This window comes from Mastomys coucha, unplaced genomic scaffold, assembly GCF_008632895.1.
Source record: "Mastomys coucha isolate ucsf_1 unplaced genomic scaffold, UCSF_Mcou_1 pScaffold7, whole genome shotgun sequence".
Lineage (NCBI taxonomy): Eukaryota > Metazoa > Chordata > Mammalia > Rodentia > Muridae > Mastomys > Mastomys coucha.
Genome location: NW_022196913.1, coordinates 76,303,266 through 76,317,733, shown reverse-complemented (window position 1 = coordinate 76,317,733; position 14,468 = coordinate 76,303,266). Strand labels below are relative to the sequence as shown.

At 44.6% G+C, this 14,468-nt stretch overlaps 1 protein-coding gene across 3 annotated transcripts in view; it reads right to left on the bottom strand.

Moving 5' to 3' along the window:
- Grhl2 (grainyhead like transcription factor 2) overlaps positions 1 to 14,468 on the bottom strand; it is a 126,254-nt gene that overhangs the window by 44,656 nt on the left and 67,130 nt on the right. For all 3 annotated transcript variants that reach the window (XM_031358293.1, XM_031358292.1, XM_031358291.1), the window contains exon 8: positions 12,313 to 12,407. In XM_031358293.1, coding sequence (XP_031214153.1) covers positions 12,313 to 12,407 — 95 coding nt within the window. The remainder of the gene's footprint in view (positions 1 to 12,312; positions 12,408 to 14,468) is intronic.

The following is a 14,468-nucleotide window of genomic DNA, read 5'->3' as shown; positions in this document are numbered from 1 at the left end:
GGAAAGGAGATATTGTAAATAAAGAAAACATCTAATAATAATAATAATAAACAAAAAAAAAACCCTTAAGTTTGTCATGCTCGAATCCAATACAAAACTCAAAAGGCGCAAAAAAGCAAAACTGTGAACCACCTTCCTCCTTGCTCCCCATTAAGTATTTAAGTGCAGGACTGGTGAGATGGCTCAGTGGGTAAGAGCACTGACTGCTCTTCCAAAGGTCCTGAGTTCAAATCCCAGCAACCACATGGTGGTTCACAACCACCCGTAATGAGATCTGACGCCCTCTTTTGGTGTGTCTGAAGTCAGCTACAGTGTACTTATATATAATAATAAATCTTTGCAAGCAGGGACTGAGCAAGCAGGGTTGACTGGAGCGAGCAGAGGTCTGAAATTCAAATTCCCAACAACACTGTACAGCTTCAGGGTACTCACATACATAAAATAAATTAATTAATTAAAAAAAAGTGCAGGGCAAACGTGTGCTCTGACCTACTTGGGAAGCCATAATAGAGAATGCACACAGCCGTGTTTTCACTCTTCTCACCTAATACTAAAATCTGATATGATAGTTCTGTCTCTTTAAAACATGCTTACATATAAAATAATAATTTCCCCCCATTAGGGCTGTTTCCAGCTTTTTAATTTTTTTTTTCAAGATAGGGTTTCTCTGTATAGCCCTTGCTGTCCTGGAACTCACTGGTGTCTCCTCGACCAGGCTGTCCTCGAACTCAGAAATCCGCCTGCCTCTGCCTCCCAAGTGCTGGGATTAAAGGCATGTGCCACCACTGTCCAGCTAATTTATAAACAAACCCACCATGAATGTCTTTCTTTCTGCGTAGTTTTGTATACAACGTTACCAAGGAATATAAATTTGCTACTGAAGTTGTTCTCTTCAGCTGGGCTTTCTCAGCATTATCTCTTTACAGCCAAGCGTTCAGATGTATGTTCCCTTTGATCTCGAGGAAGCCTTATGAAAAGTCCCGCTTCCCGGTCCCATCCTGTTCGTCTTTCCAACCCCTGAAACGCAGCAGCTCACTCATCCCTCTCTTCCCACAAGACCACCTTCCTCTTTCTACATGCTAACTGGCTGAGTGCAAGACAGGAGGGGTGGGGAGTGGGAGGAGAAAAGCTGGACAAATGTTAGTAATGAATCGACTTAAGTTTAGCCTGCGTGTCATTAATCACACTGTTCTAATTTCTCATCTAAATATTTAAAATAAGAAATGTAGAAATGACAAGAGAAAAGAAAAGAGAGAGTGACACATAGTGGTTCCTGCCTGTAACCCCAGGCAGGGGTACTAGAAGTTTGTCTTAGTGCCAGGCCTGTCCTAACTTCTCTGAGAACAGGATCTGTGTCTGGCCATGAATCTCCATAAACTGGTGTCTCATGTGCTGCCTCAAATGCACCATTGTCTCACTGTACTTAAGAGCAGAGATGACCCTCCGAAAATGAAGCAGTACGACAGGAGGATCATACTCCGTCTCAGCTTGCTCGGCTCTGTTATGCATTTGCTGTGTTACTGAGGGAAGCTAGCTAATTTTAAATCACTCCTTAGTTAGAAGAAAACTGTCACCTGCTTAGAAACACGAATAATTCAATAATATATATAAAGGCCTGGCAGGGTGCCTGAGATATAGTAATTACTGAACAAATATTAGTCATTGTGCACACAAGCACACACCATTATGTCATGAAATCCAAGTGTGTAATCCAATTCTCTGCACAACACAATGGTCCATAGCTGTTAGGTACAGAGGCATAAGTAGAAAGAGGGGCAGAAACCATGGCTACTCCACACGCTAACAAAAAAGATCAACTGATATCTTCAGTGAGATGCCATCCAAAGATTAGCCCTTGTTCACGAGCCTTAGCTCGAGCCTCGCAGCTTTCCCCGTCAGCCCTGGCCTTATGAAAGGGGAACAAAGGCATGGCTTTGTTTAAGTTCAATACCAAAGACTCGAGCAAATGTTTGCCTTTCCCTTTTAGAGCTCCCTCCGCCCACACCACGCCCCAGCAAACACATAAAAACGCCATTTGCCGGGCTTGGCTGTGTGTAACTCAATCTTTTTGAGACCTCTCCCAGGAGCCTCTCCCAATGTTCTCTTTGCTTTTGAGACTATGGGATGCCCCATAATATTCTCTATCAGATAACCTGCTTAAAATCGGGCCTCAGTTAGGCAAAACACTAACTAAGTAAAAGCGGAGAGTAACTGCTGTACACATGGCAGAGTAACTGCTATGCACATGGCAGTTTCTCTCAGCCCCCTTAGCAGCTCCCTAGGCAAAGGCTCCAGCTTACCAGGGGCTGTGGGGTGGGGGACCAGCAAAGCTATGAACCTCAGAAATATCGTCTCCTTTAGACAGTCCTTTGGCTCTCTCTGTGTATCCTGAAAACCAATATTTACACATCTTACCACCTCCTCTCGTGTCTAAGAGTTCAAGGAAGAGAGCACTAGCCACTTATAAAAATACCCTAGGAAGGTGCTTTGTGACTACCAAGTTTAACTTTTAGATTTGTTTATTTTACTCCATGTGCATGAGTCTTTTGCATATATGTGTGTATGCATATATATGTATATGTACTGTGTGCATGTCCCATGCCCTATGACTTTAGAAGAAAACATAAGATCCCTCCAAACTGGAATCCCAGATGGTTGTGAGCCTTCATGTGGGTGCTAGAAATAGAACCTGGGTCCTCTACAAGAAAGAGTAACTGGTGCTCTTAACCACTAAGCCATCTCCAGACCTCCAAGTTTGACTTTTTAGAGTTCTGTATTTAGCACATAGCATCAATAATACAGGGTGTGATTGCACAGGCCTGTAATTCCAGCACTGGGCAATGGAGGCAGGGCAATCAAGAAAGAAGTCAGAGGCAGCCTCTGCTACATGTCTCTAGAGCAGCATCAGACATTTCAGATGAAAAAGAAATACTGGGAGAAGCAGAGAGATGGCCTGGACTCAGAGGGCAAGTGCACTCGCTGCTCTTCCAGGACTCAAATTTGGTTTCCAGCACCCACGTCTGGTGGTTCACAGCTGCCTGTCTGTAACTCCAGTGCAAGGGGACTGTGACATCCTCTTTTGGCTTCGGTGGGAACTTCGAGCTCGAGCACACACACACACACACACACACACACACACACACACACACATTAAAATAAAAAGAAAGAAGGAAGAAAGGAAATCTGAGACATGATAAATTCACCACAATTAGGTACTGAGTTTAAGCTAACCTCTTAATTAGCATAATCTCACTTTACTAACTACAAAGCTGGGAATGCATAAGAAGATTAAAATAGCTGTGTTCCCCCCAATTCACTGCCATCATAGAGCTGATTTGTTACCAAGCTGTCTCTTAAACTAGTAGAGAGGCTATACCTTCATTCCTGGCTCATATGCAGGCAGCTGGGAAGAGCTTGCTCACCACTAGCTGCACCTCGAGAGGGGAGCACCTAATGGAGGAAAACAACACACAAGGAGAAAAGAAGGATGTGGGGATTTCACATGGACGAGGGAAGCTGCTCCGCTGGACATCGGTCATCAGAACTGCGCACATTAACTCTGCCTACTTGCCCTACTGTACAGGCTCTGCCAAGCAGTGCTCTGCTGAAGTCCTCCTTAAAGATGGATTTACAGAGGAATGAAGGCCTTCTGCTGGAATCAGCTAGCCATCTCAACAATCACTCCTCAAAAATGGTGTCAACGGGCAGTTGTGACACACGCCTTTAATCCCAGCACTTGGGAGGCAGAAGCAGGTGGATTTCTGGGTTCAAGGCCAGCCTGGTCTACAGAGTGAGTTCCAGGATAGCCAGGGCTACACAGAGAAACCCTGTCTCGAAAAACAAAAAGAAACAAAAAACAAAACAAAAAAAAAGATTTATCGAGGCCAGCCTGGTCTACAGAGTGAGTTCCAGGACAGCCAGGGCTATACAGAGAAACCCTGTCTCGAAAAAACTAAGGGAAAAAAAAAAAAAAGGGGTGTCAGCTTCAGCTCTTAGGAGACAATCTTCTCAATATTAGAGCAAACCCAGATTCTTACAACTAATTAAAAAGTAAACTATTAAGGGAAACAGGACTCGGGAAATGTCAGGATGCCATGCCCACATCTACCTTACAGGTTTCTATAGGTTCAAACTTACAGATAAGTTTTATTGTAACTCTCTCACTCTCTCTCTCTCTCTCTCTCTCTCTCTCTCTCTCTCTCTCTCTCTCTCTCTCTCTCTCTCTCTCTCATATGTGAGGAGTGTGTGCATTGGTGTGGGTATGTGGTAGGTAAGTGTGGTGTGTGTGGGTATGTGATAGGTAAGTGTGGTTTGTGTGGTCATGTAAAGGTCAGAGAACAACTTGCAGGAGAGTCAGTTCTTTCTCTACCATGTAGGTTCCAAAGCTGGAACTCTGGTCAGCATTGTTGGCAAACACTGAGCCATTACCCACTGAGCCATCACACTGGCCCCTCAGTTCATTTAAACCAGACAAGAAGACCCAGAGTTAGAGAACGGATCCCTGCCTACATGTTTAGATGCAAGCATCCCACTTCCACTGTATTATCAATGTGTTTAGCTTCTTTTTGTTTTCTTGCTTGTTTTGCCTAACACTTTGCTCTCCAGTTCCATCTATCTTCCTATGAATATCTTTTTTTTTTTTAATTATGGGCAGATAAAATTCTGCCATGTATATAATACCATATTTCCTTTTTTTTAATTAGATATTTCCTTTATACATGTCATACCATATCTCCTTTCCCCTCCGAAAAAAGAAAAAAATAAAATTAAATTAAAATTAAAAAAACAAAAACAAAAACAAACCCCTGTTCCCTACCTCCTCCCCGTGCTCACCACCCCACCTTCTCCTGCTTATTGGCCCTGGCATTCCCCTACACTGAGGCATAGAACCTTCACAAGACCAAGGGCCTCTCCTCCCATTGATGACCGACTTGGTTATCCTCTGCTACATATGCTGCTGGAGCCATTCTTTTTGGTTGTTGGTTTAGTCCCTGGGAGCTCTGAGGGTACTAGTTAGTTCATATTGTTGTTTGTCCTAAGGGGCTGCAAACCCTTTAGCTCCTTGGGTCCTTTCTCTAGCTCCCTCATTGGGAACCCTGTACTCAGTCCAATGGATGGCTGTGAGCCTCTACTTCTGTATTAGTCTAGTCTAGTACATACCATGTATATTCTTTTGTGATTGGGTTACCTCACTCAGGATGATATTCTCCAGATCCATCCATTTCCCTAAGAATTTCATAAATAGACTAGTCTAGCACTGGCAGAGCCTCTCCGGAGACAGCTATATCAGGCCCCTGTCATCCAGCACTTGCTGGCATCCACAATAGTGTCTAGATTTGGTGATTGAATATGGGAAGGATTCCCAGGTGGAGCAATCTCTGAATTGTCCTTCCTTCAGTCTCTGCTCCATAGTTAGTCTCTGCAATTCCTTCCATGGGTATTTTGTTCCTCCTTCTAAGAAGGAATGAAATATCCACACTTTGGTCTTCCTTCTTCTTGAGTTTCTTGTGGTTTGTGGATTGTATTTTGGGTATTCTGAGCTTCTGGGCTAACATCCACATATCAGAGAGTACATACCATGTATATTCTTTTGTGATTGGGTTACCTCACTCGGGATGATATTCTCAAGATCCATCCATTTCCCTAAGAATTTCATAAATTCATTGTTTTTAATAGCTGAGTAGTACTCCATTGTATAGGTGTACCACATTTTCTGTATCCATTCCTCTGTTGAGGGACATCTGGGTTGTTTCCAGTTTCTGGCTATTATAAATAAGGCTGCTATGAACATAGTGGAACATGTGTCTTATTACATGTTGTTCCAGCATCTTCTGGATATATGCCCAGGAGTGGTATAACTGGGTCCTCTGGTAGTACTATGTCTAGTTTCCGGAGGAACTGCCAAACTGATTTCCAGAGTGGTTGTACCAGCGAGCATTCCCACCAGCAATGAAGGAGTGTTCCTCTTTCTCCACAACGTCTCCAGCATCTGCTGTCACCTGAGTTTTTTATCCTAGTCATTCTGACTGGTGTGAGGTAGAATCTCAGGGTTGTTTTGATTTGCATTTCCCTGATGACTAAGGGAATATTGCTTTAGGTGCTTCTCAGTCATTCTGTATTCATCAGTTGAGAATTATGTGTTTGGTTTCTTAAGTTGCACATACCTTCATCTTCTCTGAAACTAATCTCCATCTTGGTTTTGTTTGTTTGCTAAATGCTGGACTTCTTGCATGGTTTTGAAAAAAGAAATGAGGAAAAAAAGACTCCACTATTCATAACGGGGAAAAAATATAAAAGAAAAACATATGACCATAAATGTGAAAATAAATTTCAGAATACCAGAGAGAGAGCTACAGAGGTGGGGAGATGGAGAATAAATGTATAAAGATAGAAAAAACAGATACATCTCAGAGCTGCAGGAGTAGAGGGCACTGCTTGTTAGTGGGTATGAGTAAGTTATAGCCGTGGCCAATCTGCGCATGTGCACGCACACACACTATCGATGTGAAGCTTGTCTGCATACACACAGGCACTCAGATGAAGAGAGCAGCATCTTAAGAAGTAGCTATGTCCATGCTGGTCAATGGTTTTTATGATACAAACAAATAATGTTCCAGGAGTAAGGATCAGGAAATCTCTGGGCCTATAGTGTTAAGACAGCACACAGTCTCTGCTGGGACCTGTGTGTGTGGTGATGAGGAGGAGGACGCGGAGGGCGTGGCCGAGCAGGAAAAGTTAAGTAAGCATGCTTTGCTTGAGGAAGTAGGGGTGGTTTCAAACCCTGCTTCCCCTCCTGGGTCCATGTAAATTGCACTCTGTATTTCATGGAAAAGGAAAATTACAGTATGAATGGCCTTGTTTCAATGGGTGATTTGCTTCTGTGAGGATGGGTAACAGAGAAGCCTGGGGTAGTATCCCCAGGGAGAAGCATCCTCCCTTCACTTTTACTCATCTTGCAGTACTGGGATGCGAATCAGAGGCCGAGAAGCACGGAAGTGTCATACATGGCATCCCTTAGCCCTGAACCTCCAATTGCATCCTAAACGGTTGTTGACACAAATGTGTCTCTGCACCTGTCTAAAACGACTGCCTGAGAGGTTCTCTCCCAATCCCGGCAAACTAGAAGGGCATTGACTAGAGATCTAATCGAAAGGGGTGGATGGAGCCCTGTAGGTCCTTTCCTGCAGCTAGAGGAAGGTGCCCAGGCAAGCAGGACGGCCGCCATGAAACTGAGGTCTTGCTCTACCCTGGTAAGTAGAGAGGCTAAGTTTAAAAGCAGCAAAGAATAGCCCGCTGTACTAGCTTCATATTACTGAATTATTCTGCTTTTGTTTTTAATTTTTAATGTTCAAGACAGGGTTTTACTGTGTAGCTTTAGCTGTCCTGGAACTCACTCTGTAGACCAGGATGGCCTCAAACTCACAGATATCTGCCTGCCTCTGCCTCCCAAGAGCCGAGATTAAAGGTGTGTGCAACCACTGTCTAACAGGGTTTTCTTTAAAAACTGTCAAAAAAAAGGACAGCAAAGCGCCTTTGGTGGGCAAGAACACTTGTCACACAAGCTTGATAATCTGAGACCCATCTCACATCCTACACAGGAAGTTAGGTATGCTGGTCTATCTGTAACCCCAGCAATACTCCTGGGAGATGGGAGGCAGAGGCAGGAAAACGGCCTGGAAGCTCATGTCCCACAGTATGAAGGGCAGCAGAGACGAGAGGCCCTGCCTCAAACCAAGGTACAAGGAGAAATCCAATTCCTGTAAGCTGTCCTCTGACCCCTCCATGGCTCCTGTGCACCCATGGTCACACACATATAGACATATCAATAATAATAATGATAATAATAATAAACAAAATTATAAAAGTAATAGACTCATATAGTTAATAGTAATGAGGGAAAATATTTTTTGCTGAATCAAGATTCTTCCAAAATATTGGCTGCAGAGATTTTTTTTTTTCAGAGACTGGGGAAGGGAGGGCAGCCCCTTCATCCTACTATTTGATAGAGTGCAAGAAGGGGCAAACACAGAAATTGGGGTGTGGGTGTGTTGGTCTCCTGATAGGTCAAAAAGACAAAGAGAAAACTTATCCACAACGTCCACACAAGGCTCTCAGCTCAGCAGCACTCTAACCTAGCTGTTCTCCCATGTGGTCACCATGACAGACGCTCTAGCACTCCTGGATTAATCACTGTGAACAGAAACAGCAGCGCTGAATAGGGGGGTGGGGTTCATTTCAAGACTCTCCCTGGAAACCTGGGAAACGGCTGTAATTAGGGCTTCGCTGTGTGGTTGACGTCACCACTACAGAAGACAGCGTCCATCCCTCTGAGCTAGCCACTCGCCAGCAATGCACTAGTCCTGTGTGGGAAATTACCATCTCGGAGATTTCCTGCTTGACAAACCTGCTTTCTAAGTACCAGTGTTTGGCTACAAAGAGAAACTTGAAGTTAGAATATCCCTGCAAGTGGGAGTCATGTGAGAGAATATGGCACAGAAGCTGCCTCCGCCCCATAATCCTCTGCGTGGGACTCAGGCATCTACGGAGTGCTAACCCTCACTCCTCACCACTTCACAGCTGGGCATACTAAAGATGAAGAATGGGAAGTCAGATGCTGGAAGTTGACAATGCCTGTAATACCAGGATTTGGAAGACTGAGGCAGAAGGATTGCTGTGAGTTCACAGCCAGCCTGAGCTACACAGACAGATCCTGTTTGAAAACCACCCTGCCACAAGAAAAAAGAAACACAGATGATGGCTACTCTAGTGTCAGGCCAAGACTGTACCTCACTGCAGGTGCCTTCTGCTGCACTGACCCAGACCCATGCCACACCCACACATTTCCACGCTCTGGCAGTGGGAACACTTGGAACTTCACCATCTACACACCAAGGACCAAAGACAATACACACAGCACGAGGTCCTCCAGACAGCACAGACCCTGAGGGGAACAGGTCCATTCCAAGACTGGCCTGCTTGAGTCACCTAAGCAGAAAGCCGCTGTGGCACAACTGGAAAAACCGGCTCTGAGAGGTGGAACCTTTCCGCCACTCTGCTTGAAGCAGACAGGCAGTTTGGGACCTCAGCCAGAGTCTAGGACACACACACACACACACACACACACCCGCAGGCATCGAGAGCTTGAGCACCTTCCTGGGCAAATGTCGTTCCCATAATTAAAGGAAGCTAAATGATTTGGGGTTGATGCCTCTCCTTTCTCCTATTTTGTTCCAGAGGTAAGATAGATGTAGCATGCGAGGCAGCCACAGAGAAAAGGGTCTAAGAAGACCCGGCTGGGTAAGGTAGTCAGAAGCACTTGCCTAGCACTCAGGAGGCTCTGGGTTCAATTCCCAGTAACACGAATGCACACAGACTAAATAAATAAATCAAATTTTATAAGAGGGATAAGTAGAAGGTCTAGTGGGTAAAGTTCTTGCCATACAAGCATGAGAACCATTTCGAATTTCATTACATTGCCACCTCCCAGACACTGGAAGCTAGGGAAGGCCTAAACCTAGGGTTGATGTCATTGTGCATAAAAATTCAAATTTACCCATGACTGGGCAGAAAAAATTCCAGAACAGAGAGTGAGCACTAGGGAAAAAATAAAGAGAGTGGCCATTCATCATGAGAACCACTTAAAACTTTGCAAACATTGAGGCTTAAATTAATTCAGAATGAATTATCCAAAGTAATTCAGAATCCTACATCAATATGTAGGATTCTGTGTGTGTGTGTGTGTGTGTGTGTATGTGTGTGTATACATGGAGAGAGAAAGACAGAGAGAGAGAGAGACAGAATGGGAGAGAGAGAGACAGAGAGAGAGAGAGAGAGAGAGAGACTGCTAGACCTGGTATTACAATGTATTCCTGTAATCCTAGACCCAGGAAGTCAACACGGGGAGATCCTGTCTCAGAACAATGATACAAACAAACTAAAAAAACTCTTTTTTAAACATGAGTGAAAACATTAAAATTTCCACTGATTCATAAATGCACAATGTACCCACACTTGTTCTGTGAACCACAAGTCTGTGTTCTCCACACACAAGAAAAAATAAAAACAAAAACAAAAACAAAAACAAAAACAAGCATCTTGTGAAATGGACTGAGACCCCTCCTGAAGCCTGCAGAGATAGATATGGTGGGTGTGAACGCACGCAGAACCCTGAAACACATGCTCCCTGCTTAGCTGAAAATCTTTCCCATTACTACTGTCCTATCTTGTCTTTTGCAGCCTGCTTACTATAAAATCAGTAATTCCTTTTTAAAACTGCCCCAGGGCTCTGTGGACTTGAAGGTGCAACCTCAGTTCTGAGGGGCTGATCTTTGGGAGTCTGTCTTCAAATGCCCTTCTGTAGTTTGGAGAATCATTTACAACCTTTTAAAATTTACTTCTCAGTTAACAAAGAACGACAATCACTAAAAATAGATGTTAAGGAAATAAAACAAAACTCTGCTACAGGAAGTATCATGAAATATTGTGGAAGGCCGTTTGCCAATGAAAGAAAATCAGTACCTAGGAGTACACCTGTACACATATGTGTAAATGCACACAGCCAGACACATGTGTGCACACTCTCAAGCACATGTGTATACCCAGATACACACGCACACACCCAAGCGTACATGTGTAGACACACATGTAGATGAGAAAGTGAGTACTTGTACCAGACACAGTTACCACTCTAGCTGCAACACCAGCTAGCTTAGCCCAATCACTAACCCATTAATTTCTACGGAGCTTGTCTCTTCTGATTTCCACAAGTTCTTCAAAGGTCCTTACTGAAACAGTCTAACACATTCATTCACCTCTAACACCCATGACTGCATCTGTGATGCCGAAAACCCGGTGAGGATTCATCACCGCGTTTAGAGCTGGCTTTCACACTGTGGGGCACCTTCTGTGGCAGAACCCCACTTTCTTCTCAGTAACTATGGAGTGGGTCTGGCCTCTCCCTGGTCACACTATTGTTTGGTCAGTGTTTCCCTATCGGATCCCTCGCTGGATCCCCATCACCCTTACCACACAGCAGGATGTTTGGAGGGTCATTTGGAAGTGCTAATCTGTTTGTTTGTTTTGACTTACTAGAGATTCCGACACATCCCAATACTGTGCCCTTACACAGATTGCCCCTGTGTCGTAATCTAGCCTCAGAGAAACGTAAAGGAGCCAGCACAGGCTAAAGCAAGGGAGGCTTGGAATGGCATAGACAAACCTGTGTGCCGTGACAGTCTCAGGAGTAGGGACAGAGCTGAATGGGTCTCAGGTAGCCAAGAACACTGCTACAGTGGTATGTGCAGGCACACCAGGGACCTGCTTGGCCTGCAGTTCCATGTAAAGCTTGATCATGCACCTTGTAGAAAGGCCTGTTCCCTTTCTGGAACATTCTCCCAGCTGCACTACTGATCTGTCACTTTGTGCCAGTTTGGGTCACTTTCTTGGGCCTAAAGCCAGTTTCACCTGCATTGTTTTCTCCATGAGTGGAAGGAGACACTGGACGATTCATTTTCTTCTGGAGAGCATTCTTATACACTCCCAGCCTGTTTGCTCTCACCCAGCCTTCCCTCTCAGGACAATGAGGCATTGACAAGCTTGTTTACATTGACCTCCTCCTGAGATTGAAGACAAGCTCTTCTAACACTCACCCAGATGGGACACAACCGAAGCAGAAAACAAGCTTAGGTTTTATCTCAAACATTCCTCTAAGTGCAAAATGAGTCTGAAGAATCAGTCGCTGAGACCCAGAATGGGCTTTGCGGCCTTCGAAACAGACTTGTGGCTGGAGAACAAACACAGCTATCTGTGGAAGCACTTCCTTAACCAAACCCAGGCAGGGCCGACATCTGTCCTTGACGCCCAGTTGTCAGAGACATTATTTACCCCTGCACACCTTAACCACACTTAGACCCAGAGGAACAGAAGACGGTCAAATGGTCAACGAAGAATTGCTTCAGAGTCACCATGGTGAAAGGCCACTGGATGGCCCTACTAAAGCGCCATACCCCTCACCAGCTGAAGATGTGGGTCACTCACCAGGAAGACTCAAGCTGCCTGAGGGTGACATAGAGAAGCCCAAGGGCTTGGGCAACTCTGAGTGTTACTGGGGAGGGAGGTGGTAGCTTATCACATTTTTGTCAGAGCAGAAGCTACACCTCCACAACAAAAGGTCAAAAGAGCTTTCTTTAAAAAGGGCGTGTGTTCATTTTCTTCTTTTTGACTCAAGTTTCTGGGAAAGTACTACATAAGGTTTGGGAAAAGGGTTGTCAGTAAGAGCCATCAGTAAGAGCGGCCCATCGTAGATCCACTCACCTTTGCCTCCTCATTCACATCCCAGGTGAAGGAAACGGCATTGTATGCGATCTCTTCAATGTTCCCGATGGTGTTGAAGCTCTCCTTGTAATCAGCTGCAAGGGGGAAAGAGAAAGAGGCCTCAGCAGAGCAGCAGCCAGGTGGGGAAGCACACGCCTGTGAGCCCTGCACGCCCTGCACGCCCTGCACGCCCTACACGCCTTGCACTTGGGGAGTAAAGACACGAGGAGCAGGGTCATCCTTATATCAGAGCAAGTCTGAGACCATCCTGGGATACAAGACACCCTGGTTCAAAACACTCATACACCACAGCAGATTAAACACATGCATGCGTGCATACATGCATACATATATACATACTACATGCAAACATGCATCCATGAACACATGAACACATACTTGCACAGCAAAGGATGAATCCCTCAATAACACATTATTTCTCAATGGCCAAGTTTTAAATTTGCCTATTTTTTCTGGCTACCAGTGTGACAAGCTGCAGAAGCTTGCTCACACTATTCTAGCATTGGGATGGGGGGAACTACACATAACCCTTTACTAAAAGACTCAATCTGTATGACCCTGTGACCCTTGTCTTTAGCCAATTTAACTGTTAGGTCATTTTTCCTTACTTTCTTGACAGGCCCTCCATGGGGACTTTTTTTTTTGGAATGTCAAATATTCTGCCAACCAGGCAATGCCACTAGGACTTTAGCAGAGAAACTACAGAAGAGTCAAGGTTTTCCATGCGCAGTGATGGTGCCAAGGATCAAACGCAGGGCCTCACACGCGCTAAGCACATGCTGTGCCACGGAATTGCAACCCAAGCCGAAGACATTCGTAAACTTGTTTTTGTCCTCCGGAGAGTTGTTAGTCACATTTGACAGCCATCACCTGACCACTCTGGGCTGTCTCATCTTCACTCCTCATGCAGGATGTATCTATCCCCTTCCATCCCATCAGACTCCCCAGCCAGACAGCAGACATCAGCATGAATCTGTGTACTACTGTGGGCATACTGGGTGCATGAATCTGTGTACTACTGTGGGCATACTGGGTGCATGAATCTGTGTACTACTGTGGGCATACTGGGCTTACGTCCTCTCCCCAGTGATAACTGAGACCGGGGAAGTTCAGTTAAGATTCTTACTGCTGGGGTTGGAGAGATGGCTCAGCAGCTAAGGGTACCAGTTGCTCTTCTGGAGGCCCTGAGTTCAATTCCCAGCAACCACATGGTGGCTCACAACCATATGGAATAGGATCCAATGCCTTCCTCTAGTGTGTCTCACTTGCTACAGTGTACTCATAGAGTAAATAAAAAAAAAAAAAAAGATTGCTTATTGCTGGGAGCTGAATGGTTGCAAAAACAAAACAGAACAAACTACCACTGTGCTCTCGGGAATGGCCCCCTAGACTCCCTAGTATAGGTCAGTTGGTCTAGCTTCAGGCTGAATGCTATTTCTCTCTTTTCTCAGAAGACCTGTACTTTCTACCCTCCCTAACGGCATCGCTTTGTTTTTCTGTGCCTTGAGACAGTCTCACTGTGTGACCCAAGCTGGCCTTGAACTCGAAATGCCTTGCCCTCTGACTGCTGAGAGGACGACATGAGCCACCAAGTCCAACCCCAGATCTTTACAGTGAAAACAAAGCACATAACTCTTAACAAAAAAAGGGTATATCTTCAACATAGGAAAGTCAGACACCATAAATAAATAAGAAAAGAAAAATTAAAGCAGCTACAGTCTACTGACCCACATTTAACTGCCCTTAAACCATTATCTGTGTATTCTTATCTCTCATCTAGCTCCTTCTCCACAAACATGTAAATATCTTTACACAGCAATATAATAAATATCTTTCCATTGCTATATTGTTTTGCCAGGCCCACCTCTAAAACCTTCTGTAAACTTTTTGGTAATTATTGCTAATAACCACTAGTTGCAAATACCATTGGCTCAGACCATGGGCCATGACTTTACTCTTATTGGTCACTCAGCCCAATAATTGTTACACCAGTGTTTCACTTACTTTTACAGCTATATTCCATGCAAATTTAATTATATTTCATTAAAGTAAATTCTTGGAGCAGCAGGTGTAGCAGGGGCTGGGGAAAGAGGAGTTGGGTTCAACATTCAACACAGAAACAAAAGAGATTTGAA